The 24,116-nt window shown below is 51.0% G+C and overlaps 4 protein-coding genes across 4 annotated transcripts; 2 read left to right on the top strand and 2 right to left on the bottom strand.

Moving 5' to 3' along the window:
- The first annotated feature begins 2,282 nt into the window (after positions 1 to 2,282).
- On the top strand, positions 2,283 to 7,546 carry CLPP (caseinolytic mitochondrial matrix peptidase proteolytic subunit). The gene is made up of 6 exons (XM_090289486.1): positions 2,283 to 2,529; positions 2,615 to 2,686; positions 3,209 to 3,305; positions 4,524 to 4,711; positions 5,506 to 5,611; positions 7,191 to 7,546. Exons 1-6 carry the CDS (start codon positions 2,344 to 2,346, stop codon positions 7,361 to 7,363), a joined length of 822 nt encoding a protein of 273 aa, XP_090145612.1. The 5' UTR covers positions 2,283 to 2,343; the 3' UTR covers positions 7,364 to 7,546.
- A 2,867-nt stretch (positions 7,547 to 10,413) lies between these two features.
- On the top strand, positions 10,414 to 12,975 carry ALKBH7 (alkB homolog 7, RNA demethylase). Its single transcript, XM_090289487.1, has 4 exons — positions 10,414 to 10,739; positions 12,168 to 12,341; positions 12,430 to 12,554; positions 12,744 to 12,975. Exons 1-4 carry the CDS (start codon positions 10,536 to 10,538, stop codon positions 12,904 to 12,906), a joined length of 666 nt encoding a protein of 221 aa, XP_090145613.1. The 5' UTR covers positions 10,414 to 10,535; the 3' UTR covers positions 12,907 to 12,975.
- Positions 12,976 to 13,195: 220 nt separating this feature from the next.
- Positions 13,196 to 13,803, bottom strand: PSPN (persephin). The gene is made up of 2 exons (XM_090289488.1): positions 13,650 to 13,803; positions 13,196 to 13,572 (listed from the first exon to the last, which is right to left on the bottom strand). Exons 1-2 carry the CDS (start codon positions 13,801 to 13,803, stop codon positions 13,247 to 13,249), a joined length of 480 nt encoding a protein of 159 aa, XP_090145614.1. The 3' UTR covers positions 13,196 to 13,246.
- Positions 13,804 to 16,406: 2,603 nt separating this feature from the next.
- Positions 16,407 to 24,059, bottom strand: GTF2F1 (general transcription factor IIF subunit 1). The gene is made up of 12 exons (XM_090289489.1): positions 23,613 to 24,059; positions 23,488 to 23,534; positions 22,855 to 22,927; positions 21,438 to 21,631; positions 20,144 to 20,314; positions 18,751 to 18,935; positions 18,042 to 18,195; positions 17,774 to 17,955; positions 17,590 to 17,663; positions 17,366 to 17,504; positions 17,035 to 17,152; positions 16,407 to 16,944 (listed from the first exon to the last, which is right to left on the bottom strand). Exons 1-12 carry the CDS (start codon positions 23,622 to 23,624, stop codon positions 16,740 to 16,742), a joined length of 1,554 nt encoding a protein of 517 aa, XP_090145615.1. The 5' UTR covers positions 23,625 to 24,059; the 3' UTR covers positions 16,407 to 16,739.
- Positions 24,060 to 24,116: the final 57 nt, after the last annotated feature.

The raw sequence follows: 24,116 nt of genomic DNA on the forward strand, positions 1-24,116 counted from the left end.
ACCTAGCAAAATCTGAGGCACTTTTGGTTGTTATGATTGGAGAAGAAATGCTACTGGCATGTAGTTGGTGGAGGCCAGGGATGCTGCTCAACAGCCTACAATACACAGGACACCATCCTCCCACTGAACAGGGAATCATCTAACCCAGAATGTCATTAGTGCCCAGGTTGAGAAACCCTAATGTAAATGAAATGAAATAAAATAGGATAAAATAGAAGTATCAAAAGACATTGCTCAAAGTACTATAAGTATCATTTCATAAAACTTTTGTATTTTTGTGTACTCTGGTGCTAATGAGATATATTCCGCCTCTTGAGTCCTAATCAAAAAGGTTTGATAATAGTGTTCCAAAGGCCACAGAGTAAGACCACAGAGGCTCTGGCCTCACAGAGCTCACTTCTACAGACAATGAAGAAGAAAACAAATAAACAAACAGGATTGTTTTGGATAGCCAATTAAACAAGGCAAACTCTCCAAAAAGCAGGATCAGGGAAGGCTTCTCTAAGGAAGTGACATTTCAGTGGAGACTCAGGAGCTAAACTCAGGAAGAGGACCCAAGAAAAGTTCCTTTGTTTGAGGAACAGAAAGCTGTGCAGTGTCACCACCAGAGCAGAGTAGGGAAGGGAGGTGGAAGGAGATGAGGTTGGAAGACAGCAGAATGGGAGCCAAAGGGAGGGTTTTAGGCAAGAAAGGGACATGGTTCAATTAACTTTTTTGAGGATCACTCAGGCTGCTGAATGAAGAAGTAACAGCAGGAGACCGGACAAGGGAGAAGTTGGAACACCTATGAAGGCATTACTGAGAGTGTTGACAAGACAGAAGAGGTGAAAAGTAGTTGAACGTTGGATAGATAGAGCAGATACCTGGGAGGAAGAGAGGGCAGAGGAAGTGTTGAGAAGGATGCAGGGGTGGTGACAGCTGATGGCCCTTCTCCCTAGTACAGGGTGGGAGCTCAAGCCCTAAGGGAACTGGCTGGGCAGGGCCACTAACCTGACTCACAGCAGAAACTGGGACAGCCTGAGCTGACTGACCACTTACCTTCACTCCCAGTGTCCAAATGCCTGCTTCCTCCATCAACAACCCGCCCCCCCTCCGTCCCCCTCCCTCCTCCACCCACTGCCAGTGAGACCTAGATCTGGGCCTTCTGCCAGAAGTGCAGCCACACTCTTCCACTTCCATGTCCTTCCCTCTGTCTTGCCCCCAAGTCCATAGGTTGGGAAGTGTCTGTGTCCTGCTCTATCTTTCCATAAGGCTGGGATCCCCTGTTGGCATAGAGGATACAAAATTACCCTTATCTAGGGCACCCAGCATTGAGTTTAGAGTCCAGTACCTCAATATTGTCTGCCTGTGAACTCCTACCTATGAGTCAAAACCCACTTCATTTGGGAGGACTTCTTGGAACACCATGGTTCCTGATCTAACACATCAATAACTAACACACATCAATAACTATACAAATTTAATTTTTTTTCTTTGTATTGATTCTAGAGAGAGAAGAAGGGAGGAAGAGAGGAAGAAAAACATTGATGTGAGAAACATCAATGGTTGACTCTTGCACACGCCCCAACTGGGGACCGAACCCGCAACCCAGGCATGTGCCCTGGAATCGAACCCGCGACTCTGTTTTGCAGGACAACACCCAAACAAATGAACCACACTGGCCAGGGCAATAGCTAATAAAAATTTAGTACTTACTACATTCAAAACCTCATTCCGAGGACATGGTTATCATAATCCCCATTTTACAAATGGGAAACTGAGGCTCAAGGACAAACAACTAGAGCTCAAATTTGCACTCGGGTGACTTCAATATGCAGCTTCAACAGCACGTCCTTAAATCCTTTCTTCCAGATGAGAAACTACAGGCAGAGGGATAAAGCAATGCACCTAAGCTTACACAGCCCACTCTCGTGTTCCCAAAACCTGGGTTCCCTCCATCTCACACTTGACAATAGGTGAATGCCAAGGTCACGGTAAAAGTCAGCCCCACCAGGCTGGAAGGTCCCCAAGGCCAGGGCTCAGTGAGCACAGTGTTGACATTTCTTCCCCGCGATCTGAATCCGTCCCGCTGACGTTCGCGCCGGTGGTAGAATGTTGATTTTTAAAATAAGAACGGCAGAAAATTATGACAAATTAGTCGGGAAAGGGCTTCGAACTACTGGTTCCATAATTTCTCCAGGCTCTCACGGGCGCCACTTCCTCCGATGGCTCCGCCCCGTCCCTGAATGTGCCCGCCCAGCTTCCCGGAAGTGGTCGGCCTCGTGAAAAAGCGCTGTCGTCGCAAAGAACGCCGGGAGTTGTAGTTCTGCCATCAGACCGAAGCCTGGACGCAACAGCGGCGGGATGTGGCACGGAATATGGGTTGGGGGGACCCGTTTGGCGACAAGCAGGTTCCCCGCGTTGGGGCCTCCCCTCGCCGCTCGCTTCCGCACACAGCAGACGCCCGAGACGGGCCTGGCCCTGCGTCGGAGCTTGCACCTGACGGCGGCCCGGGCCATCCCACTCATTCCCATCGTGGTGGAGCAGACGGTATAGCGGCAGCCGAAAACACGGCCTGGGGCTCGTGCTGGGGGCACGGCCGGCCCTGACCCTCACTTCCGTCCTTCTCCTCTAGGGTCGAGGCGAGCGCGCCTATGACATCTACTCACGGCTGCTGCGGGAGCGCATCGTGTGTGTCATGGGTCCGGTGAGCACCCCGCGCGCTGACCCTCCCCTGCGCCTGCCAGGACCCTAAGCGACCCTTCTCCTCGAACCCTCTTGGCCCCCTGACCTTTCCTACTTGACTTTCCTCCGCTCTGGTCATAACCTGACAACCCCTTCCTTGCGCATACATAAGCCTTGACTCCCCCCTGGTCCCCAATACCCGCTCCCCGCCATTCTCTCCTGAACCCTTCTTCAAATCCGCTTCTCCCTGATTTCTGACTCCCTTCCACAGCTATGATCCCGTCCCCATTCCTGTACTCCAATTCCTCAACCCTCCTGACTCCTTCCCTTCCTGTGCCGGAAGCCCCACTGACTTGCCCGTTCCTGTGTCCCAAACTTCTGAGTCCCAACCCCCCCACACACACACATCTCCCCCTGAATCCTGAATTATTCCAGACCCTCATCCTGGTTCCCTGACTCATCCCCAGTCACACCAGAAACCACATCTCTTAGCCCTCCCCTCCTCCCCCAATCTGGGTACAACTTGGTCCTCCCCCACTTGCAGATTGATGACAGTGTGGCCAGCCTGGTTATCGCCCAGCTGCTGTTCCTGCAGTCCGAGAGCAACAAGAAGCCCATCCACATGTACATCAACAGCCCTGGTGAGCGGGGCCTACCTAAGTGCAAAGGACAATCCTTGGGCGCACTGGGTGACTCAGGGGACCCACACTCCCACCCCCAACCCCATCAGGGATGTTCTCTCGCTGGAGAAAGAAAGGATTCAAAGTTTCCTTCAAAATCCCAAAAGTGTCTTGAAACCTCCAAAAGTTGTCTGTTCCTTGCTTTTAAGTCTAGGTTCATACATCTTCAGCTGAACTTCCTTCTATGATCAGAGACATAACATTCTTTGTCAATTATAGTTGACATTCAATATTATATTTGCTTCAGGTGTACAGCATAGTGGTTAAACAATTATGTAATTTATGAAGTGATCCACCTGATAACTCTAGGACCCACCTGACACCATACATAATTATTAGAATTGTATTGACTATATTCCCTGTGCTGTACTTTACATCCTTGTGACTATTTTGTGACTGCCAGTTTGTACATCTTAATCCCTTCACCTTTTTCTCTGAGTCCTCCAACTCCCTCCCCTCTGGCAACTATCAGCCTGTTCTCTGTATCTGAGTTTTTCTGCTTTGCTTGTTTATTTTGTTCTTTAGATTCCACACATACATGAAATCATGTGGTATTTGTCTTTCTCACACACATAACATTTTGCCAACCTGACCTAGTTGTCAACATTTTAAAATTGGCAGATTCCACCACTAGCACCCTCCCCCCCCAACCCAAAAAAGGATAGCTAATCTTGATTGAGTACTTACTGTGCCAAGTGCTTCCCTGAGCACTTTATATGCATTTAACTTATTTGGTCCTATGGCAACCTCACATGATAGGTATTAGTTACCACAATCTAGGACACACTGTGGCTCCAAGAGGCTGCGTAACTTGCCCAAGCCACACAGATGATAGATTGTTCAGCCAGGGGTCTTACCCAGGCAGGCTGCCTCCAGAGCTTCACCCTCAGCTGCCACCTCTCCCGATTATAGTATCTCTTGAAAGTTCAGCAGATCTGGTTACCCTGGGCCCATATGCACATGTGGCAACAGCTCACTGTGGAGTAAGCAACTTCATCCTGCTCCCAGCTGACCTGTGTCACCTGTATCTGTCACCTCCTGCCCCCCACCCCAAGGCATTTGCAGACCCTGCTTTAAAGGGCTGTATCCACACCAGTCCCCCATAGGACCAGGAGATATAACAGAGAAAGGATGGCTGGAGGAGCTGGCACAGCCCCTAACTCGTACCCCCACCCACAGGCGGCATGGTGACCTCGGGCCTGGCTATCTACGACACGATGCAGTACATCCTGAACCCCATCTGCACGTGGTGTGTGGGCCAGGCCGCCAGCATGGGCTCCCTGCTTCTCGCTGCGGGTACCCAGGGCATGCGCCACTCACTCCCCAACTCACGCATCATGATCCACCAGCCCTCTGGGGGCGCCCGGGTGAGTGCCAGGCCCTGCAAACTGCTTCAGGGATGGGTGACAGGGGTCTAGACAGAAGGACTGACTAGGTGAAACTCATGTGGGGGTTTTCAGTGTTTTAAAATGTAGGGTTTATTACTATTCCGGTAGAGTGAGGTTAACAGAAGACGATTGCTATTGAAAAGGTAGTTTGTTAACAGTTTTCAAGAAGAAGGGGCATGCCAGGCTATGGCAGGGCCACACAGGGAGGTATCAGGGTTGGTCAGGAGGCAGAGGGAGCAGGAAGAAAACATGGCAAGAAGCTTTATTGTAGTTTCTGTGGTAAAAAGTGGGAGCAAGGCAAGATAAAGAGGCTTAAGATTGGCTAGTTTGAATAACTGCAACAAGCTCTGGGGTGTAATAGTGCTCCCTAGTTGTATGGCAACTGGTCCTGGTGTGATTGGGGCAGGTGATTGGCTCAGAATCCCCATAGGAGGTGGTGGGGTGTGGGGTCTGGAGTATCTGGTTTGCACATGAAAGGTGTGCCTTCAGGTGAGCTGTTTGCTCTCCCTAGGAATTAGCTAACTCTGGGAAGGACCATTCCTCTGGGTCAATGAGGTCCAGAAACAGAAAATAAGAAAATATATTTAATCCAGGAAGCCTTCCTGATGGTGGTGAGAATGAAGCAGGATGTGGAGGGACTCACAAAGCCCTGTCCCACCTGCCTGAACACTGGCAGTCCGAAGTCCAAAGGGGGCTCCCAAGTCCCCATCACCAGCCTCCCCAAGAGTGGCTGACACTGGTTCCAACCTTCTTCTTCTTGGGACGTCCCCCAGGGCCAAGCCACAGACATTGCCATTCAGGCAGAGGAGATCATGAAACTCAAAAAGCAGCTCTACAACATCTATGCCAAGCACACTAAACAGAGCCTGCAGGTGATTGGTGAGTACCCTGCCCCAGGCAGACCCCCAGCTGTTCCCCTTTATTTGAACTAACACAGATGTGCCAGGCCTTGCACTGAGCCAGGGCCTCTCAACCTCGACACTATTGACATTCAGGGTCAATCATTCTCTGTGGTGGAGGCCATCCTGGGCATTGTAGGATATTGAGCAGTGACCTAGCTGCCACCCATTTGATACCAGGAACACCCTCCAATTATGACAACGAAAACTGTCTCCAGACATTGTCCAGTGTTCCCTGAGGGACAGAATTACCCTTGGTTGAGAACCCCTGTTCTGAGCACTTAAAAAAACCCAATTTATAGAATCCTCAGAAGGTTCATTGAAAGAGGTCAAAAGGTCTTTAACAAAGAATATCCCAAGTGGCCAAGAAACATGAGAAAAGATGCTCACCATCTTTGGTGATGCTGTTTAATCATGACATCATGCATTAGAAGGGAAAACAAATGAAGACCACAATGAGATACCATTTCAATCCACTGGAATGGATAAATATAAAATACTGACAACACCAAACACTGACAAGAATGTGGAGCAACTGGAATGTTCATCCATGAGAGGGCAGAGTGAAAATTGTACAGCTGCTGAGGCTCTGACTGTGGCTCCCTAACTCCAGCTCTTTGGCACTACTGGCTAAGGCTAAACATGCAGAAAGATCCTGGGGTACCCCCTGGCTCAGCGTATAATCCAGAGAATGGAGTGCTATGTCCACCAAAGATGCAGACAGGAATGCTGCTGGCAACCCTGTTTGTATAAGCCTCAAACAGGGAAATGCCCTGATACCCACAGCAGTAGAATGAGTGCATTAGTGGTGGTTTATTCACAGGGTGGAATACTATACAGCAGCTAGAGAATGGTCCCCAATGACATGGCAGCCTGGATGAATCTCAAAAACCTAGTGCCGAGTGGCAAAAAAGGGTAAACACTGTTATTCCACATATTTAAAGAACAAAAACAGGCATAACTGTTAGGATGGTGGCTACTCTTGGGCAGGAGGACTTGATGACAGGAAGTGGGCCCGAGCAAGGTTTCAGGACATAGGGCAATGTCCCATTTCTTGATCTGGATGCTGGCCATGTGGGTACAGTGTTCAGTCTGAAATTCATCACATTATCCACTTACGATTCAGGCCCTTTCCCAGATTATTATATATTAATAACAAGTAAAAAAATTAAAATTGAAATAGGTATTTTTATTTAATTTTTTTTAACTTTATTATTTTTTTTTTTTTTGGTTTTTCAATTACAGTTGTCCCATTTTTCCCCCACTTCTCTCCCCCACCCAGCCCACCCCTTCTCCCATAATCATATCCCTCCCCGTTGTCCATGTCCATGAGTCATTTATACACGTTCTTTGACTAAACCCTTCCCTTACTTATCCCCCTTCTCTCCCTTCCCCCTGCACTCTGAAATAGGTATTTTAGCAATGGGGAAACAGACACAAAGCAGAGAAGGCCAAGGTCATACAGGGAAAAAATGGCAAAAGGGGACCCAAACCTAGTCCCAGGTCTCTGGTTTTAACCACACATGTCCTGCCTCCCACTTCTTTCCCCCACCCCCAAGAGTCGGCTATGGAGAGAGACCGATACATGAGCCCCATGGAGGCCCAGGAGTTTGGCATCTTGGACAAGGTTCTAGTGCACCCACCTCAGGATGGTGAGGATGAGCCTGAGCTAGTGCAGAAGGAGCCCGTGGCAGTGGTGACAGCAGCAGAACCTGCCCCAGTGAGTACCTGAATGGACCTCAGCCTCCGGAGGAAAGGTGAGGAGCCAGAAGCTATGGCTGCTGCCCTGCTGTCCCCTCACTGCTGGGCCTGGAGGAGCCCCCTGAGGACCTTTGGACTTGGGGATGCCCCTAATCGTGGGTATCCTGGCTGAGACACTGTGATTTTAAATTAAATCTTTGTAGTTTTTGCTGCCCTTCTGTAGTTCCTTCCTTCCCTGCTCCGTCATCACACATGCATATACAGTACACTTCCTTTTGCTTGGGCCCTGACCTGGAGACTCTGATCTTCAGCTCCTTAACTTCAACAACCTCAGCTGAGCATATACACAATTCCAGGCACTATTCTAGAGGCTGTGACACAGCATGAAGAAAACACAAAAATCCCTGTTCTCAATGAATTTTTTTTTTAGAGATGGGGAGGAAGGGATAAAGAGAGGGACAGAAACATCAATGTGAAAGAGAAACATGGATCGCCTCTCGCACACCCCCAGCTGGGGATCTGGCCCACAACCCAGGCATGTACCCTGACCGGAATTGAACTGGCGACCTTTCAGTTTGCAGGCCAGCACTCAATCCAATAAGACACACCAGCTGGACTCACAGTGTTTTTTTTTTAAGTGATTTTTTTTAACTTTACTGATTTTAGAGAGAGAGTGGAAGGAAAAGAGACACAGAGAGAGAAACATCGATTTGCCCTTCCACCCATCCAAGCCTTCATCAGTTGATTCTTGCATGTGCCCCAACCAGGATCAAATCTACAACCCCAGCATATTGGGACGATGCTCCAAACAACAGCTACCTGACCAAGGCCTCAAAGAACTAATTCTTGTGGGGGTAGAAAGTTTGAAATCAGGGAAAGTAGTATGCGGAGTGTGTGTGTCAGACAATTTTAGATGGGGTGGCCAGCAAAGGCCTTGCTGAGAAGGTGACATGAGAAGAAACCTGAAGGAGGTAAGGGAGGGAGCCATGTTGCTATCTTGGTACACAGCACTCCAGGCAGAGAGCACAGTGAGTGCAAAGGCCCTGAGGCAGGGCTGCCGAGCACCTGGGAGGAACCATAAGGCTAGAATGGAGAAGATTAATAAGAGTAGAAAGGAAAGGAGTACAGATCTCAAAAGGCCTAGTAGGTCTTAGCAAGGAGGGTGAACCACAGAGGGTTTTGAGAGGAAAAAAAGCATGGCTGTGGCTCCCACAAAGAGATGGGTGGAGTGCAGCAAGCTCTGAAACCTGGAGACCAGTTAGGAGACTGTTGGAATAACCCAGATGAAGGCTGAAGGCCCTACCAGGTGGTGAGAAGAGGTCAGTCCAGCCAGGTTATTTATTTTTTTTAGTTAATTTCTTTATTTTTTTAGAAGATTTTATTTATTCATTTTTAGAGAGAGGAAGGAAGAAAGAGAAGGAAAAAAACATCAATGTAATCCATCCCTTTCCCAGGCCCACAACCCAGGTATGTGCCCCAAATGGAAATTGAACCAGCGAACTTTCGGTTTGTGGGACAATGCTCAACTCACTGAGCCACACCAGTCAGGGCTCAGCCAGGTTTTAAAGGCAGGGCTGACAGGTGGGATGAGAGATTGAGAAAGTAATCTTCATAAACTAAAGGAATGGCCCAAAGCAGCTATTAAGATGTAGAGTTGTTAACTGAGGCAGGAAGGCTGTTGAGAGGAGCCAATTTGGAGGCCATGATCAGAAGCTGATTTTGGACGTTATGTTCAATGTTGGATAAACCTCAGACATCACAGGGGTAGGTAAATCTGAAGGCAGGGTTGGAAATAAAAATGTAGGAGACACCAGCTTGTCAATGAATTAGCGGTCAGGCTGAAAACTGGCAACTGGATTTGGCAGTGGAAGTCAGTATGTGGTCTCAAATAAGCACTTCTGGTGCTGTGGAGGCCCAGAAAAAATGGGCCGGAAAATACTGGAGTCAGACAACTCTTTTAAGAAATTTTGCTGTAAATTTTAAATATATACAGAAATAGAAAATATAGGATAATGAGGCCTCATGTACCCATCACACCAATTCAGCAATTACCAATTCAAGGCTAATTGTGGTTTGTGCCTCCCTATCCCCCACTTCCATGGATTACATTGAAGCAAATCCCAATTTTCATTACATCTGTAAATATTTCAGTATGTATGTCTAAAAGGGTAAGGAATCTCTAAAAAGACAATACCACTTTTGAACATAAAAATGTTACAATACCTACAAACACCCAGCCAATGTTCAAATTCCCCCAGTCTCTGTTTTTCTAGCTTTTTGTAACTAATTGATATCTAAGTCTCTTGTAACTGCAGGTTACCCCTTAATCTCTCTCAAACTCTTCCTCTTCTTTTTTCTTGAGATTCATTTGTTGGAGAAATGGGGTCACTTGTCTTGTGGACTTTGTTTGGATTGTGATGATTGGGTCAGGACTTGGTGTGTAAATCTAGAGGAATCTAATTGGATTCAGGTTCCACTTTCTGGCAAGTGACCTCTTAGCTGGGGGTGTGTACTCACTCCATCAGGAGACAGAGTCCAGCTGTCGCTCTTTTCGTGACGTTAGGAGCCGACAAGACTCCTTGTCTAGATCCGCTATGTATTCCAATGAAGGCTGCAAAACGGCGATGTGCCAATTCTACCACTATGAGTTTTTGGTTTTAATTTTGTTTATAAGGTGCAAACCAGTCTGTACATGAGTGGGAATAATTCCATAGAGAGGGGTAAATGGGTGATGCCTAGCTTTGACTTTTGGCGGCAACCCCGAACTCTGCAAAACTTGGTTCCATAATTGTGACCTGACGTCACTCTCCTGACCTCTGTGACCCGACCCCTTCCTCTTAAAACTGTTCTCCACCCTTAACTTCTAGTCCTCCCCGACTCCAAAACATCGGCCTTGGCCGAAATTCTACGACTCCTACCTAACGTCCACCCAAGGCCAGCTCCTGATTTTGCCTGGAAATGGACTTGCGGGACAGCCAATAGTTCAAGCTACTGAGGAATGCCGCCCAATAGCGCGGGAGAAGAGGTGGGCCTTGGGAGGAGTCAATAGCTTCAAGCGGCGCGCCAAACCAGTAGCCTTGAGCGAGAACATGGGCTCCGAGGAAAGCCAATCGCTGGAGGGACGCGGCGCAGCCGCATCTAAAGACTCTGGGGTGGGGGCGTCACCCTGAGCCCGGCCGGTTCCGCTCCCGGGTTCCGAGGCTATGGCCGGGAGCCGGTGGCTGGCACTGAGGACATTGTCCGGGCCTAGCTTAGTGCGGGGCTCGGGCCCGGCAGTGCTGAGACGCTTGCGGGACGCGGCTGTGGTACGGCCGGGTTTCCTCAGCGCGGCCGAGGAAGAGACGCTGATCCGCGAGGTTGAGCGCGAGCTGAGCCGCCGCCGCTATGAATTCGACCACTGGGACGCGGTGAGGCCCCGTCGGAGGCGGAGCCGCGTCCGGGGCGAAGGCAGGGACGTTGGGAGTGCGGACGGAAGTGAAGCTTTGGGGTCGGACGGGGCTAAGATGAGGGCGGTACCTAGGACGCAGCGCTTTCGGGGAGGGGCTACAGTAGGCACAGGGACCGGGAAGTGAGGCGCTGGGTGGGGCGGGGCAACGGCTGGGGGCAGAACCTTGGGAACGGGGACAAAATATTGAAGCTTGGTCATTGGGGGCCGAGAGAGCCCTTGGAAGATGAGGTTAGGGCCATACGATCCTGGAGGCAGGAGCTGGAACTGAGGGGTGTTTGAGATCGTCGGCAGCCGTCCGTCTCGAAAGACGATGGTGTAGCTTCTTAAGAGTCTATCTGCACCGCCGAGAATGGCTGTGCAGTCCGACTCGGGAGTGACACGGTATCTGTCTCCTCCCGTGTTGAATCGACATCTTGCGATGACGCTGGAGTGTCCTCTCCAGTGAAGCTGAAGCTACAGAGCCTGGGCAGGGTGATATGGAGGGTCTGCTGTTGCCCATGCAGCAGACCCCCCCTCTCGCTGAAGGGTTCAAGGGAAACACGGAGTCAATACAGCTTGGCTTCAGGTGCGCCGCAGGAGTTGCCGGTGTTGACTACAACGTCAAACTGCCTTAGGGACTCCGGCTCCGTATTTTCTGTCGGGGTTTACTCCCTTAGCCTTTCCCCTGAAGAGGTATGCCGCAAGGCAGCGGAGGTTTTTTGGAGTCAGAGTTTTCCTTCTCTGGTGTGCCCTGACTGGAAGATCGAACCAGCGACACTTAGCTCGCAGGCAGACGCTCAATCCACTGAGCCAAACCAGCCATTGTTTGAGATACAGGACCAAGATTAGGGAGAGAAACAAGTGTGGAGCGAAATGTGGAAAGGTCACCGGTTAGGGGCGGAGACTGACACAAAATTGAATATTGGGGTGGGGTCAGCATTGGGGATGGGAATTGATGCTGAATTGGAGCCCGAGGGTGGGTGCAAAAAACTGAGGCCAGCCCTGGCTGTTGTGGCTCAGTGGATTGAGCGCTAGCCTGTGAGCCGAGGGTTCACCAGTTCGAGTCCCAGTCAGGGCACATGCCTGGGTTGCGGGCAGGTCCCTGGTTTGGGGTATGTGAGAAGCAACGATGTATCTCTTGTACGTTGGTGTTTCTCTCCCTCTCTTTCTCCCTCCCTTCTCCTCTCTAAAAAAAAAAAGTAAGTACATAAAAGACTGAGGCCAAACTAGGTGGGGCAGGTGTCAGGGTTTGAGACCCAGGATCATGGTTTAGTTTCCACAAATTTTGTGAGTTGAGGGTGTGGTCAAGAGTCATGCTGGGAAAACCAGACCTTTGCTCTCCACTCTGTCCCTCCGAATCTGTTTCCATTCCCCACTCCCAAGGGCATGACCTGAGCTCTCTATGCAGGCCATCCACGGCTTCCGAGAGACAGAAAAGTCACGCTGGTCAGAGGCAAGCCGGGCCATCCTGCAGCGTGTGCAAGCGGCCGCCTTTGGCCCTGGCCAGACCCTGCTGCACTCGGTGCATGTGCTGGATCTGGAACCTCGGGGCTACATCAAGCCACACGTGGACAGCATCAAAGTAGGCAGAGGCTAACATCTTAGTACTACCAGCTGGGGCTGGGCCAGCCAGGCCAGAGGCTGACCCATTACCATGCACCCTCTTCCAGTTCTGTGGAGCCACCATCGCTGGCCTGTCCCTGCTGTCTCCCAGTGTCATGCGGCTGGTACATACCCAGGAGCCGGGGGAGTGGCTAGAACTCTTGCTGGAGCCAGGCTCCCTGTACATCCTTAGGTACTGCAAGCCAAGGAGCCCCCACCCCACTATCACTGGCCAGACACTACCCAGCACTCTGAGCACCATCTCCCATTCAGCCCTCAGAGCAAACACTACCATCCCCTACCCAGCAGACGCTGGGTAGACGCTCAACCTAGAACAGGGGTGCTCTTACCCCACCCAGCCACAGCCTGTTTTTTCTTGCAGAGACTCGGCCCGCTATGACTTCTCCCATGAGATCCTTCGGGATGAAGAGTCCTTTTTTGGGGAACATCGGATTCCACGGGGCCGACGCATCTCTGTGATCTGCCGTTCCCTCCCTGAGGGAATGGGGCCAGGGGAGCCTGGGCAGCCTCCTCCAGTCTGCTAACCCCCAGCCCTTCCCCAAGCTTCTCAGAGGCACTGTGTTTGTGAATAAAGCTAGAGAATGGACAAGGCAGGCTTCCTTGCACTGGCTGTTTGCTGGGGCTGGGTTCTGCAAGGGAAGCCCAGGACCCACCTGCCCACTAACTGGGAGCTAGGGTGGTAGGGTCAAGGTGCACCCCACTGAACACAAAGTCATGAGGCCCCAGGAGCAATTTCCTTTATTGTGTTCCTTGCTGGCAGCCCTGAGGTGCCACCCCTACTTTCTCATCTTCTCAGCATCCAAGTCTCCAGTAAATAAGTCAGTGGACTCCTGGTGTAGCTGCACGGCCCCAGGCCAGGCACCCTTAGCCACCGCAGCCACAGGCAGCCGCAGAGAGCTGGGGCAGCCACTGCCAGCGGTGGTGGTCATCCAGGAAGGCCACGTCAGTGTAGCGGGTGGGCCGGCAACAGGGGCCACCACGTGCTCTGCCCTGGCTCCGCAGGTGGGCCAGTGTCAGGCTGTGCTGGGTGTGGGCACCTAGGGGACAGCTGCCAGCGCAGTAGCGGAAGATGATCGTCTCCTCCGAAGTGTAGCCCAGGCCCAGATCTGCCACAGGTAGGGCCAAGCTCCATAGCTGGCAAGGGCCAGTTGGGGCTCGGCGCAGGCGGGCACCTGGAGGGCGGGGGGAAGACAAAGGGCAGCTGACAGGGGACAAGAGTTGCCCAGGAAGGAGTTGGGAAATCACATGGGGTCCTTCAGGTCCTTACCCAGCTGTGGCATCCAGGTCCCTATGTCTGCTACTGGCTCAGATGAGAGCGCTGCCTCCACCACCAGACCCCCTGGAGCATCCAAGTCCCCACCAAGGCCCAGCTGCAGGGACAGGAGCAGCAGGGAGCCGAGCAGGACTCTTCCTGTGGCCATTGTGACAAGCAGTTCCTGAGGGTGAGGATGCCCTGCACCCTCAATTTATCCTCATCTGAGCTGGAAAATAACCTCTTCACTGCCAGCCACTGCGTGAGCACAAGGGCCCATGTTCCCCAGATCCTCGGACACAGGCAGACCGGCTCCCTCTGCCCCACATTCTGTCCTAAGAGTTAAGGGCTCACCCTGACATCCAGACATTCCACAGACCCATTTCCGACACCCCCTTCATCCCCTGATTTATGAGTTGTGGTGGCAGCCAGAGCCCAGCCCAGGGTGAGCAACCCGGGTCCTTGCCCCACCTCCTGTCTGGAGGGAGAGGTGGGGAGGGGCGTTCTGTGGGTCCCTTCTCTCAGGCAGGGTGCTGAGGCTCAGAAGCCCGTGTTGGGCACCAGGTGAAGCAGATGTGTGCGTATGGAAGAGGTGGGTTAGCAGATGACTTAGTTAATGGGGACTCCTCCATCATGGTTCCTGCCTGGAGGATTAAGCATCATGCCCCTGTCTCTGGGCCTGGCTAAGCCAGTGTCAAAACAGGAAAAGGGAGAGGCCCCAGGACAGCCAAGAGCTGGGACACAAGGGGCAGGAAGTTCACCCTGCAGGGACTACTGTCTCTAGAAGGCCCACCTGAGGACTATGAGACCTCCCCTTTGTCCTGGAGTCCCGAGCATCAGAGTGAGGGGAGGTTGACTCCCACTGGGTCTTGAAGGCCATTGCAAGTCACAATGACTTCCACACCCAGCTCCTTTTAGCTCCTTGGAAGTGAGGCTCTGTCCCGAATCTGTGAAAGGAGAGGCCAATCAAAGTCTCTCCCAGATGGGGTTCTGAGGACAGTCATTTAGTGTCTTAACATAGTGCCTGGCACTGAGGAACCTGGGAGAGCTTTTTTTTTTTTAAGTATATTTTATTGTTGTTACAGTAGTCCCAATTTCTTTTCTCTTTGCTCCCGTTCCCAGTACCCCACTTCCCTCCACCAATCCCACTCCTCTTAGTTCATGTCCATGGGTTATGCATATAAGTTCTTTTGCTTCACACTTTTCTATACTAAACTTCCGCCTTTCTATTTTGTACCAATTATGCTTCTTATTCCCTGCACCATTTCCCCATTTCTCCCTCTTCCCCCTCCCAGCTGATAACTCTGCAAATGATCCCCACACCTATGATTCTGTTCCTGTTCTGGTTGTTTGCTTAGTTTGTTTTTGTTTTTATTTTTGGAATCAGTTGTTGATAGTTGTGAGTTTGTTGTCATTTTGGGGGAGAGCTTTTAAGGCAAAGGAAATTCAAATAGCTTTTGCATGTTTGACCTCACACAGGTGAGAGAGTGAAAACTCGAGTGAGACTCAGCACCCAAGACTGGCAAAAAATGAAAGTTGGCTTCCACATGGCTGGGGTGCATGTGTGATATAGGCACACCCCCACGCTGTGGGCGTGAGTGTAAGTTGGCAGCAGTTGAGCATTTGCTACTCAAACAGCAAATCCCATGCCTTTAACCTGCTTCAGGAACTCGTCCTTAGGGGGTGAGCAGACACAAGGTCAGGGCTATTCACTGCCTTGTTTGCATTAGCAAAAGATCAGAAATGACTGAAAGTCCACATACAGGGGATTGCTTCCATAATTTGGTGTGGCTGTTCTTATTGTAGTCCTAGAGACTACTTTCAAAAGGAAAAAAAGTCACTTGTCCAAAGTCACCAAGAATTAAACACAGGCAGAATCTGAACCCAGGTCCCGCTGAACAAAGGGCCCCTGCTCTTAACCACTGAGGCACATGGTCTGGCCTGGTGGGGAGGCCTTAGACCACAGTCCACATGGCCATGAGTGCAAGGGTGAAACTGCCAGGCCAAAGGGTGAGGGCTTCTTTCCTGCTGGCGCAGAAAAACCTGGCGGAAGTATGAGGAGGAAGGTTGGACCGAACTGGGACATTCCTAGGAATTAGCCTTATATCTCAGGCATTCCTGTTTGACAGCCATCGTCCTGTGGAACTAGGTGTGGAAGTTTTCCACCTGCAGGTCCCAGCCAAGTGCAAGATGGAACCCAGATCACTCAGGATGGGTGTTCAAAAGTAGCACCGACTGCCAAGTTTCAGTTCTAGCAGTGTTAATGTCCATGAACTTGAACAGTCAGTCCTCCCACTACAGAACACCTAGCAAAGCTAGAAAAATACATGTATTACCAGTTTGTAAGAGAATAAGGGAAGACCCAGAAGCGGCACTGGAAAACTGAAAAACAGGGCCCAGATGCCAACATCAACAATAAAAGGGGTTTGGGTTTTTGCTGCCATGTAAGGACAGAGCCCCTGAGTTTAGAACCCCAAATGGACTCAGGCTGGGACTCCTGGGGCACCTGGCAGGAGCAAAGGCAAAAACTACCTAGGACTAGCCTGCAAAGTAGACCATCCAGGAGTTCCACAGATAGAACCCCAAGCTGGCCACCAGCTCCCCCACCTGAGATTACAAAACATTCGATCACAAAGAGTCAGAAGATAGAACAGGATGCCCAGTGAGCTTCAGGTGCTAATGTGTGAGGCAGAAACTGTACGACAGGATGCTTAAAATGAAAATGTGAAAGAATGAAAACCATTAAGGGCAAAACACTCAAAACAGACCAGCTAATCTGAAAAAGAAACTAAGTTTTTAATGGGTTGGTGGTGGATAAGCACAACCAGCGAAGTGTAAAGCAGAGCTGAAGAAATCACCCCAGGTGCAAAATAAGTTCTAAGAGACATCTAAAGAGTCCAGAGGGGTGAGGGAGAATGAGAGAAGTAAATTGAGAACATTGTATAGGTTTTTCCAGACTTATTAATGCTGGGTCCTGGGATTCAGGGAGCAGGGTGACACACGGGCAGTTGGACCCACATGGCAGTGACTGCACGGAATTCAAGAACCCAAGCACTTCTGGAGACCAGAGCTCATTTATTGGGCAGAAGGGTGGGGGCCAGCCCCTCACTCCTTAAGGGAGAAGTGCATCTTGTCATTGATCATCTTGCGCTCAGGGTTGAGACGCTTGAGGATCTGGGCAAGCACATTCACCGTCTGCTCGCTGCTCAGCCCCGTCTTCTTGGTCTGGAACTTTTTCAGCAGGTCCTTGGTGGTCATGGGCTTCCGTGTCAGGTAGCGGCGCACAGCGTCCTCAGTCACCTGCACGTCCCTGAGGAGCCCAGTGGAGATTGGGTAGGTGAGTGGGAGGCCCTCCCTCCTGGCTACCCCCATCCTGCCCCTGCTGTCCTTGCCAACTGACCCGCTGCTGGGGGTTGACTTCCCAGACTGGGGCTGAGGGGTTGACTTCCCAGATAGGCTCTGGGGCCCAGTGTCCAGCCGCAGCCGCTTGGCTGCCGTCGTCTCATTCATCCGCTTTCCTGTGGGAGCAGAGGCAGGGCTGAGGATTAGAACTGGGAGGCTGGACCTGTCGGAGGGATGGGGGGCGGGCCTGGGCTGGGTGGTGCCTAGATTATGGGGACAAGGGGCTCAGGGGCAGACACCTGTCTGCCCCCTGGTTTGGCCTCAGATCCTGACAGAAGAACAGACAAGAATAGGTTAAGAGGTCACAGTAGGAGAGGAAGGCCACTCACCCTGCTCTAGCTTGCTGGCGGCAGCCCGAAGGGTGGAGGAGGTACTGCCACTCTCTGTGCTGGGTGTGCCCGGCCTGCTGTTTCCCCTCGAACTGCCCCCTGATGGCTTCCGCTCCCTCTTAGGGGGCGTCTTCTTTTTCTGCAAATTTCAGGATTAGGGCTGTTGGTCTGGAAACAGACACCAAGGCCAACCCCCAACCCTGGACCCCAGGGCTGAGCCTTACAGCCATGAAGAGTGCTGAGGAGGCCTCACTGTCGATGTCACTCTCTTCTGAGCTGTCTGACTCCTCACTGCTGTCTGCATGGGGCCAAAGAAGGGATGTCAGGCCAGAGACTCCTGTACCCACCCTCAGATAAGGGGGTCTGGCAGAGAGCAGAGGGGCCCAAAGCCTCGAAAGCCAAGGCCACCTCTCCTCCGCTTCTTCTCCTGTGGTGTGGGTGCCTTCTTCTCCTCCTCTTCCTCCTTATCCTCCTCAGGTGGCTTCTCTTCCTCACTTTCCTCGCTGCTTTCACTCTGCTCATCGACGCCCTTGGGGCCCTCCTCCTGCTGGGTGACCTTGGGCTTGCCCTCCAGCTCTTCCTGAGAGCTGCTGTAAGACAGAGAGACAGTGGAGGCTGAGTGAGTGCTTCCTCCAGGCTGGCCCAGGGTCTCACACCAGCCTCCTGCCTGCCTCACCTGGAGCCATCAGACATGTAGTCCACCTCCTGGCCCTCAAAGTCCCCATCATCGCTGTCCTCAAAGGCCTCATCATCGGACCCCTTCTTCTTCTTCTTCTTCCGGCCTGCCTTCGTTATTGGCGCCTTCTTCTTGGCCTTGGAGGCTTTACCACCTACGGAAGTGGAGGGGGGCTGAGCACTCATCATGATTTGTATGTTCAATGACACTGGGATATCTCAGAGGTCCTTGACAACGGGGGAGAGATGTCCAGGGCTCGACGATTCTTAAGAGAAGACAAAGGGCTTGCCCAAGGGTGCACTGCTCATGTGCAAGCTAACCAACTGGGGCCTATCCGCCTGGCCACACACACTCTCTAATCTCACACTCAGGGCCACTATCCCCTGCCCTAAGTCTCCCTTGGATCCCAGAGCCCAGTGGAATTGTTCAGACTGGCAAATCCTAAGTGATCTCCCTGTCCTGCCTTGTCTTTCCCTTGGAAACTTCAATAAGTGCTGTAGTCAAGTCCCTCCCATCACTCATTCTGCCTCCTACCTACTCTGGTGCTGTGCCGCCCTCTCATCTCCCAGGAAACTGCACCTAAACCTTTTATTCAATGGCATTAACCTTTCTATGTTGTCACTCAGCCACCTTTGTAAAGACCAAGGCACAACTCAGGCAGCTGTGCCAACCATCCCAACTGCCAGAGGGGGGCTCTGTCCAAGCTCACCCTCCTCATCACTGGCCTCGCTGTCATCAGACGACATCTCCAGGTCATCCTCTAGGTCATGGATGCGCAGCTCACTGGCCTTCTTGCGGCCACGCTTCTCCTTCTCCTCATCCTCCTCATCCTGGTCCTGGTCCTTGAGGCGCCTCTGCTGCATGATGCTGAAGTGGTTCAAAACTTTGTTCCGCCTGTGGGCAGCAGGGAGGGATACAGTGGGGTCTGACAACGGGCCTGGCTCCAGCGCCCACCTCCAGGAGCCAGGCATCTTTCCTGCACCTCACTGGGTGTTCGCAGAGGGGAACCACAGATATGATTTAGGTGACAGGAGGGATGATCTGACACACACAGAGCATGAAACACCATGAAATCGCACAGGGAGAGCTGACCCTTCTTCAGCTCCCTATGTCCCAAGCCTCTCAAGGAGAAAGTGTTGGTGTGGGGTTGGCATCCCACCACCTCTCTCAGCTCAAGACCAATCTCAGGCCCAGACCAAGATACATGGCAAAGGTTAGAGAAAGAGAATCTTAAAAGCAGCAAGAGAAAGAAAGTCAGCTACAAGGGAACTCCCATAAGGCTGTCAGCTGATTACTCAACAGAAACATTTAAGGATAGAAGGGACTGGCAAGAAATACTCAAAGTGATGAAAAGCAAAGGCCTATAACCAAAACTACCCAGCAAAGCTATCACTTAAAATTAAAGGGGAACTAAAGAGCTTCCCAGACAAGAGAAAGCTAAAGGAGTTCATTACCGCCAACCAGTATTAAAAGGGTCTTGAGGGAGAAAGAAGAAAGAATTAAGAAGAAGGAGGGAAAGGGGGAGGGGGAGAAACAGAGGAACATAGTTATAAAGAATAAAAATAAAAATAAATTCGTACCTATCAATAATCACTTTTGATGTAAATAGTGTAAAAGCTCCAACCAAAAGACATAGGGTAGCAGAGTGGATTAGAAAACAAGACCCATATATGTATATGCTGTCTACCAGACTCAACTCAGAACAAAAGACACACATAGACAAAAGCAATGGAAATGAAGAAGAAAAGCTGGGATAGTAATACTTATATCAGACAAAAAAAGACTTCAAAACAAAGGCCATAACAAGACCAGTCTCAAGCAACAGACACCCGCAGTTGATCCAGCCATGGACCTCCTGCCTGGGGGAACCCACGGCATCCACAGACACTCTGCCCTGCTCTGCCAATTTGTGCTTGGTCTCCACTTCCTTAGCTCTCCCAGGCCCTTGTCCATCCCCACTAGGCTGGGAGCTCCCTGAGGGCCTGGTGGGGACTGGCCTGGTTACCAATGAGTCCCTAGCACCTAGCTGGTACAAAGTTATGGTGACCTACCTCATTTCCAATTACTCTGGCTCCCTCCCAGGCCTGCCCTGGCTCACTCACCTCTCCCATTCCTCCTCAGCCTCCTCGGCTGTGAGCGTACGGTGCCGAGCCAGTGGCGTGAAGTTGTACCAGTTGTGTACCGGGAAAGCCTCGAAGGCCCCATCAGGGCACTGGGTGAAGATATAGTAGGACGTGTTCTCTGTCACACCTCCCTTCTTTATACCCTTGAACCTGCAAAGAGCCATGGTCACAGCCTGGCCAGAGGGACCAGCCCTGGCCCACCCATGCCTCCAACTTGCCCCCTCTACAGAGCCACCTGGTTTCTCTGAGCAAAATCAGAGACTGGTAGGCCCTGGGTTAGCTCTTGGGCTGTCTGAGTCTTGATTTCTAAATCTGGAAAGCCGGGCCAATGCTCCCCACCCTGCATAGAGGCCTCAGGGCACGCCACAGTGTACATATCATGGTCTTTTCTGAAAGTAACATGTTAGATCAGCCATGAAGAGCTCAGGCCCTGCAGTCAGACCCCTCTGATATGCCTCCAGGCTCCTCCTGGCTTTTGCCTTCACACTCTTCCCCCATAAAAGTCCAGGTAATCTTACAAAGTGCCTCTTCCCTGCCTGTCACCTTCAAGACAGCCCCTTGCTATACATGAACAGGGTAGGTGCCTGGGTTTTCTGCATCATGGTCCTTAGAGCTCCCATACAAGCACCATCTCTGTTCATCTTTAAAAATAAAATCCCAAGCCCTGGCCAGTGTGGTTCAGTTGCTTGAAGTATTGTCCCGTAAACCAAAAGGTATTGGATCTGATTCCTGGTCAGGGCACATGCCTAGGTTGCAGGTTCAGTCCCCAGTCAGGGTGCGTGCAAGAGGCAACCGGTCAATGTTGCTCTCACATTGATGTTTCTCTCCCTCTCTACCCACCCCCTCTAAAAAAAATAAAATCTTCAAAAAAAATTTTTTTTTAATTAAAAATAAAAGCAATAAGCACATCCTCGGGTGAGGATTAAAAAAAAATAACAAAGTCCTGACTGGTGTGGCTCAACGGGTTGGGCATCGTCCTATAAACCAAAAAAAAGGTCCCCTGTTCAACGATTCAATTCCTGGTCAGGGCACATGCCTGGTCCCCACTTGGGGGCATGCAAGAAGCAACCGAACGATTTTTCTCTCCCTTTCTGTCTCTCCCTTCCCCTCTCTCTATAAATAAATAAATCTTTAAAAATAATAAGTAAAATAAAAATAAACCCCATGAGGGAGGACATGCTGTGCACATGGGACATACAAGTTCAGAGAATATCTTGCAGAGTGAGGGCATGAGGGAGGATGAAGGCAGGTACCTGCTGTCATTACTACTTACTTCCTGCCTGATTTGCCATTGACTCTGAGCAGCCAAGGCTGGTCCTCAGGCCGGAACTCCTTGAGGACAATGCCGTACTTCTTCCTCCGAGCCTCTTCCCGAAGCTTTCGGTTGAACTCACTGCCTGCACCTGACTCGGGCATCTCCTCTTCTTGGTAAATCTTCTTGTTGCTCAGGTCTCGCTCCAGCCGGGCCTGGGGGGACAGGATGGGAGAAACAGGAAGCAAATCCTCTCAACAGGGTGCATGCTCAGGCTGTGCCCTTACCCCAAGAACACCCTTTACTATCCCCAAGCTGAATTACAGACAATCCAAGTCAACATCCAACTTGGTAAAAAAAGCAGAAAGTTGGCACTCAGTGAATGAAGGGATATGGGCAAGCTTTGTACTATGTCTACTTGTGCAGCATTTTGAACGTCTGAAATTGTTTCCAAATTGGAAAAAAAGAAAAGAAACAGTAAAAAAACAAACAGTAAGATCATAGTGGTGGTAAAAACAACAATGAAATTGGCCTCTCTCTGCATTTGACTCTGGACTGCCTCATAAATTCAGATGCCATTAAAACCTGAGGTTTTCCAAATTTCAATTTCTAGTCAATTTAGCAGTACATGTTATTTTTAAATGTATGTCTGTAATTCTGCCCTGGCCTTCACCCTTCAATATCCAATCCATCAACAAACCCTGTCAACTTCACTCCCAAAATATACTATAATCCAAACATTTCTTATCACTTGTTTGCTCCACGCCCCATCATGGCTCACTGGGACCAGAGCTTGTCACCTCCACCCACCCTGCTTCACCTGCCCGTGGCACCCCACAGCAGTGAGATCGCTTTACAACATCCCTGTTTAAAACCCTCAATGGCTTCTGCTGTAGACTGAACGTTTGTGTCTCCATTCCAAAATGCTTATATTGAAACCTAACCCCCAGCAGGATGGTATCTGGGGGTGGAGCCTTTGGGAGGTGATTAGGTCATGAGAGGGGGAGCCTTATAAAAAGGACCCCAGCAAGCGGGTCTCACCACACTGAACCTGCTGGTGCCTTGATCTTGGACTTCTAGCCTCCTGAACTGTAAGCAATAAGTATCTGTTATTTATATGGTATTCTGACAGAGCAGCCCCACCAGACTAAGACAGCTTCCAAAGCCCTTTCCAGACCCTCTGACATCGAAGGCTATGAGAGCATCTGCAGGATGTAGCCCCCTCACTTGCCCAGATAAATCTAGGCCAAAAAAGCCTTCTCCTTTTAAGAGAAGGCCGCCTGCAGGGCCTGACAAATTTTACTCAAAGCCCAGCAACTCAACCTAGACCTCATCATTCATCTCCATTGGGGTAACTTTGAGAAAACTAAGTCTTAGTTACTATTACAGTCACAAGGTCCACAATCAAGTTCTCATCTACCTCAGAACTAGGACTTACCTGATTCCATGTAGCGAAGTTGACCTTATCAGCTGCATTGAAGGCCATGATGTTATATTTTTTGGCTGTATTTCTGGAATGGTCAAGAAGAGGCAGGGCTCAGTCAATCAATCATTCAACAAACCCTCCTGGGTTCAGCCCTTTGTGGCAGGCAATGTTGAGCTGAGGACCCTTAAAACACACCAGAAATTCCCAGTCTGTCAGGAAAGCCAGATCCATACTCTCAATCCGATGCAGAAAAATGGACAAAGATTTAGCGGAATCCAAGATGTGGGGATAATCAAGAACTCGGCCCTAAGCAGAAGGGAGGGCAAGCAAGGAATGCTTCCTGGAGGAAGAAAACGATTTGGGGATCAACAAGGATCCAACAGCAGAGTCACAGCTAGGGAAAAGGCATTCCTGGCAGAGGGGATGCTACGCAGGGCTGCATCGAACTGCATATAAAGGTACTCATTCATTCCGTCCAAAAAACAGTGACTCCCCAGAGGCCTTGGCTCAACTCCAGCCCTGCCTTCAGGTCGCTACCAATCTGGAGGGCGAATCACAGGCAGTGCTGGGCTCATCTAGAGGTCCTTATAGGTTCTAATCTCTTTTGGAGGGAGGGGGCAGTGGGAGGCGGGGTGAGAGACTTACTTGGGAACTCGAACAACATACTCGGTGACATTCTGGCTGCCGGGGCCCTGCGAGAAGAGAAAGCGGGATGGTGAGTGAGGGGCTGTACAGGCCGTCGGAGCCCCTGAACCTCGCCTCAGACTTACGAAGGCCGCCATGGGCAAGGGTCGGTGGTTCCGGTCTGGTCCAATCCGGGTCCTTTTCGCCTCTCCTGAGGTCCGCGACCCTCAGACCGGGAAAAGCTGCCCGCGTAGTGAAGGACAGTTGGCCTGATCCAGGACCCCAAGTCCGAAATGCCACCGATCCTGACTAAAGCTACTCGGAAGCGCGGCTGGGTCAGCCGGTCCCTCTCAGCGGCCGCTCCTAACACGTCTGCGCCCACGCCTAACCTGAAAGCGAAACGCCCCTCCGGACCGCGTCACGACGGCAGCCTCCTTCTCCCCCCTCACTGAGCTGCCACCTAGCCTCCTTGTGCCTTTCAGAGAAGGGAGCCAGTCCGAAGCTCAGCTAAAGGTCTTCTGGCGCTAGTTCCTCCGAAGACTACCTTTCGCAGCTTGTTAATCTAAACGTGACGAGGGACACGCCATCCGTGATGTCAGCTCGCAAGGGCCGCGGGGCATCCTGGGAGGGGAGGGAGAAACGACCCCTTG

Source organism: Furipterus horrens, unplaced genomic scaffold (genome assembly GCF_987537825.1).
Source record: "Furipterus horrens unplaced genomic scaffold, mFurHor1.1.pri manual_scaffold_10, whole genome shotgun sequence".
In the NCBI taxonomy this organism is placed as follows: Eukaryota; Metazoa; Chordata; class Mammalia; order Chiroptera; family Furipteridae; genus Furipterus; species Furipterus horrens.